Source organism: Otolemur garnettii, unplaced genomic scaffold (genome assembly GCF_000181295.1).
Source record: "Otolemur garnettii isolate 467f Iridium unplaced genomic scaffold, OtoGar3 scaffold00145, whole genome shotgun sequence".
Lineage (NCBI taxonomy): Eukaryota > Metazoa > Chordata > Mammalia > Primates > Galagidae > Otolemur > Otolemur garnettii.
The window spans coordinates 4,552,046-4,557,362 of NW_003852540.1; the positions used below are offsets into that span (position 1 = coordinate 4,552,046).

General features: G+C 40.5%; 1 protein-coding gene across 3 annotated transcripts in view; it reads left to right on the forward strand.

Moving 5' to 3' along the window:
* The window catches only part of CRK (CRK proto-oncogene, adaptor protein), a 37,109-nt gene extending 33,387 nt beyond the window's left edge, over positions 1–3,722 (forward strand). For all 3 annotated transcript variants that reach the window (XM_003799100.2, XM_003799101.2, XM_023518708.1), the window contains exon 3: positions 1,126–3,722. In XM_003799100.2, coding sequence (XP_003799148.1) covers positions 1,126–1,263 — 138 coding nt within the window. In that variant the 3' untranslated portion in view covers positions 1,264–3,722. The remainder of the gene's footprint in view (positions 1–1,125) is intronic.
* Positions 3,723–5,317: the final 1,595 nt, after the last annotated feature.

Below are 5,317 nucleotides of genomic sequence, written 5' to 3' on the forward strand. Positions count from 1 at the left end.
CCACCTTAGGTGTATGTGGCTGGCGCCTTAGCCACTTGAGCCACAGGCGCCGAGCCTGTAAATTTCTTTAGTCAAGTGACATCAGTATTGTGCCACAGCGTAAGCTGGGTGTGCTGGCTCCTAACTGTAGTCCCAGCTCCTCAAGAGTCTGAGAAAGGAGGATTGAGGCCTGAACCCAAGAGTTTGAGGTCGCTGTAAGCTTGGTTGAGGCCACAGCACTCTAGCCTAGGCAGCAGAGTGAGGTTCTGTCTCCAAAAATACACACATATATGCATATGTATATATGTGTGTGTGTGTTTACACATATACACACACAGAGCCACGTATTTTCTCATAGGGCGAATCCATTTTTCAGACCTGCCTTGTCTTTAAGTTTCATAGCAGGATATAGATACATCCTAGATTGTTTAAACTTTTTATGTTTGATATTGCAAAAAGAGACTTTATAAATAGAAGCAAAGGTGCCAAGTGACATTGAGGGTGCAACAAGGTTTGTCAGTACATAGTGGGATTGAGGGGCTGGCAGGCAGTAACCTCCCAAGTAGAGCTTGCTGAAGAAGGTGGGGACTTTGCAGGAAGCTTATGGGATTTGTAGTAAAAGGCTTGCCTTAGTCAGGAGGTAATAGGAACACTTAGTTTTCTGGAACCAAGTGAAGTATGCTTGCTGTGATCACCTTCTGCTATATAAGCAGTAGTAGGCCAGGATGTTTATATGAGAGTGAGCTGGAGAATTGTCCTGATGCCAAGCAGGAAGAGGATTTCTTCCCCTAGGCCAAGATCTATGGAACAAGTGGGAAATTGAGGCTAATAGGTAGAAAGAAAGGGAATACTAGCTTACTTGAGATTGCTTATCCTTGAGATTTCCAAAAGGTATCATTTTCTACAATCTCTTCCACTTTCTATATTCTCCATGTTTTCCTGCACCGCTAAAAACACTTCTTCTGCCTGCATTAACCACAAGTAATCAGTCTGGTGGCTGGGGCTGGGGAGGCAGCAAATAGCCATTTCTATTAACATCAGCCCTAGAGCAATCACGAGGGTGGGGTATGCCTAACCAGAGAATAAAGTTTTTCACTTTGCATTCTTAACTGGAAATAAAGTGCCTTCCTTATTCTCCTCCTGCAGGTCGGTGAGCTGGTAAAGGTTACGAAGATTAATGTGAGTGGTCAGTGGGAAGGGGAGTGTAATGGCAAACGAGGTCACTTCCCATTCACACATGTCCGTCTGCTGGATCAACAGAATCCCGATGAGGACTTCAGCTGAGTATAGCTCAACAGTTTTGCTGACAGATGGGAACAATCTTTTTTTTATCCAACTGCCATCTATACAATTTTCTTACAGATGTCAAAAGCAGTCTAGTTTATATAAGCATTCTGTTACCTGTGATCTTTTTTAGACTGAACTACTCCATTCCTAGTCTTATTTACCATATTCAGGGTACGAAACTGGAGGGCTTGTGTGTTAACCTCTGAATTGGCAATTTTAGGTGGTAGCAGCCATGCCTGTGTATATCAGAAGGGATAGGTGTCTTGCCTCTTTTCTCTCAGGCAATGCAGATCAACCTGTGGAAAACTGATGGCCATGAGGGGAGTGTACACACTGCTTACCCTGATTTATTCAGTGGTTTTGTTTTTATTTTGAAACTCTATTATCAAATGGCAATAGACTGTTCCCTTCCACCCCAGTGAAGTAATCATGCACTGCATGAATAGTACCCAGTGGGATTGCTTTTTCATGTATGGAACATGACCATTGTATAACTCATTCTGACATTTCAAATCCTGAGAATTCTGAGAACACTACTAGAGGCATTTGTCTTCCTTCCTAGTCAATGCTTCATACTTTCTCTTGGGATTCTTTCAACTTTGTCATTCTTACTCCCCAAACCTACAAGTAGGTTAATTCCTAAAATCAGTGTGTGTTTTCATTCTGGGTGAAAATCAGGATGTGCAGAGCACTTTATTTAGTGCATAGCTTTAAGCCAGTATTGGATTCACTAAGATAGCCAAACTCCCAACTCTCTGCCTTCCCCCAAGGGATCATAGCAGTTTAACCCAATATAGCTAAATAGACTCCTGGCTAATGGGATCCAGCAGGACATTTCTGCTGAGTGGTCAGTATCCTAATAGGAGACTCTTGGAATTCTTAGATTCTACTTGGAGTGGAAGGACCAATCACTTACATTATTCCGTGGAAGGTTTGGGGGCCAAATTCTGCCCTTTGCATTATGTGCAACTTGTATAAAAGTCAAGTTAGAATTTTATGCATTCAGGGGTGAGATTAGAGCTTTGAAAAATATTTGAACCAATCATGAATTTGAATTGCTTTATGTATTCATTTCACATGGGCAGAATAGTGCTTGAAGTACATTACATTATAAACTGCCTTCATTTTTGGCTCTTTTTGTTTATGTTCAGATTTAGTTTACAAACCCTTTTTAATATGGAAAGATTTATTCAGGGGGTCAGGTGCTCCAAAGAATAGACTACAAGACCAAAAATGATCTAGGCTCTTTAGACTACAACATGAAACTTTCAAAGTTAGTTCCCAGTCTATAAAGGCACTTACTGGTCTGTGGTGTGATATGACCAATAGAAACACCTTATACTTTGCTTTGGACCTCATTGTAGAAAAATAATGTACCTTTCTAATTGTCCTTCTTAGGTTAATATGATAAATTTGCATTCTTTGAACACATACCAAATCATGGTATCCCAGTGACTAGCACATTGGCACAGTCAATGTGCAGATGTCTGTGTGCAGAAGCTTAATTACATGGCACAGAGAACCCAGCTGTCATGGGATTACATACATTACCACAAGCAAACTAATAAGTTGATGCTAATTTAATATATTTTTACCTCACAGTAAAGTAATGCTTGATAAAGATATTAATACTCAACTTTCAAAATATTAGCACAGTGCTATGCACATGGTGGGTGCTCAATCATGTTGAATGAACACATTTGCGATACTGGACTTGATTCCATCTGACTACTTGGTTAAACTTTGAGTTAGGGCATAGATACTGTTAAATCCAAATACATTAAATATTGTTTTCCTGAAAGTATGGCATCTAAAGTATTTGTAGAAAAACCATGTCACAACTGATTTGAATGTTTGTATTTTCTTTTGCCTTTGACTTTGATATTGGCTCGTAATATCTCTTTGTACCACATGTTAGTGGAACATGGAACTCTACTCATCATAAGAATTTCTCAACGATCAGAACCATTACATGTACTGTTGGGTTGGATTTGGCTGGGTATGGAAGTTATAGGACCTCAAGAAATCAAAGGACTTCTTATAAATATCTTCCCCCCAAAAGTAATGCTAGATTCCTATTCACGTGCATTGTCACAAAGCAAACTGAAATTGGCTGCTATATTTTATATAATCATTTCTGCAAAAGCCCAATTTTTTTGGATACTAATATTTGACATGGTTAATTCTTTTGTTAATTTGTTGGAATTGTTTATTGTTAATAATGCAAATAGATGATTTTTAATTATCCACAAGTAACATATCACTATTAATGGTTTGAAATGGGTGATAAGCAAACCAATTTGAAATAAAATATGAACATGTGCCATTGTATTATAACACTATACACTTTCTTGACAGTTAAATTTTTAAAAGTTTTTTTGTAGCATGTATTGTATATGTTTATAGTATATGTAGTAAATAAAAATATGGCCAAATGTTTGGCTTGGTGATCTTTTAGAGAAAGTCATCTTTGAATATTTTTAACAAGAACTAAATCTTTGTCCTTAGGGAATAGGAAATGTATGTCCTCAACAGCCTGTGAACAATATAAGATAAAGAAGTAATTATACATACCCTGTGGGTGCTTATTAAAGATCAGATTAACCATTGGTGATTTTCTTTTTTTTTTTTTTTTTGAGACGAAGCCTCAAGCTATCCCCCTGGGTAGAGTGCCATGGCATCACGCTCACAGCAACCTCCAACTCCTGGGCTCAAGCGAGTCTCCTGCCTCCGCCTCCCAAGTAGCTGGGACTACAGGCGCCCGCCACAACGCCTGGCCATTTTTTGGTTGCAGCCATCATTGTTTGGCAGGCCCGGGCTGGGGATTTGAACCCGCCACCTTAGGTGTATGTGGCTGGCGCCCTAGCCGCTTAAGCCACAGGCGCCGAGCCCCATTGGTGATATTTTTAAAGGTCTCCACAAGTCACGAAGTACTGATTTAAATGGAGCATCAAAGAAGAATCATAATAAGATCTGGAAGCAGAAATGATATAGACAGAGAACGTCAGACTTGTTCAGAAATCGATATACATGGGCAAATAATCCTCCTAAGTTTGGCATGGGGAGACTAAGAATTTAAGCTCTGCTGTCATTCATGTCCTGAAGTAAATGAAATGTGTAGATAAGGTAGAGGCAAAAAAAGAACTAGCCTAGCCATCAAGAGGTGAGGTTCAAAGGCTGATTAGCGGCTGACACCTGTAATCTTAGCACTCTGGGAGGCTGAGGTGTTTGGATCACTTGAGCTCAGGAGTTGGAGACCAGCCTGAGCAAGATTGAGACCCTGTCTCTAAAAAATAGACACTGTGGCAGATAAATGCCTGTAGTCCTAGCTACTTGTAGGGCTGAGGCAAGAGGATCCCTGGAGCCCAAGAGTTTGAGGTTGCTGTGACCTATGATGCAATGGTACTCCACCCAGGGCAACAAACTAAGACTATCTCAAAAAAAAAAAAAAAAAAGTGAGGTTCAAAATGAGATCAATTTTGTGTCTAACCTGGACAACATACTGAGGCCCTGTCTCAAGAAAGTGCTGAGATCCTTCAGGACAAAGGAAGAAGGCAAGCAGAAATAAATGCTCATGCCTGTAATCCTAGCACTCTGGGAGCCTGAGGTAGCTTGATTGCCTGAGCTGACGGGTTCAAGACCAGCGTGAGCCAAAGTAAGACCTCATCTCTAAAAATAGGAGTTGTGGCAGGTGGCTGTAGTCCCAGCTACTTGGGAGGCTAAGACGAGAATCGCTTAAGCCCAAGAGTTTGAGACACCATGTGACACCATGGCACTCTACCAATGGTGACAAAGTGAGACTGTCTCAAAAAAAAAAAAAAAAAGCACATCCAGTTGCTCATAGGGAGGTGCTTCCAAGTGTTTCTGTGGTTGGCCTGATTCACTTAGGTTTTTATTGTAATTTTTGTTTCTGAGACAAGGTTTCTGTTCTTACGCTGTAGTGCAGTGGCATCATCATAGCTTATGATGATGCAACCTTCAACTCCTTAACAAGGGGAGAATAGACAGTCCTCTTACAGGCAAGTGTGTGTGTGTGTGTGTGTGTGTGTGT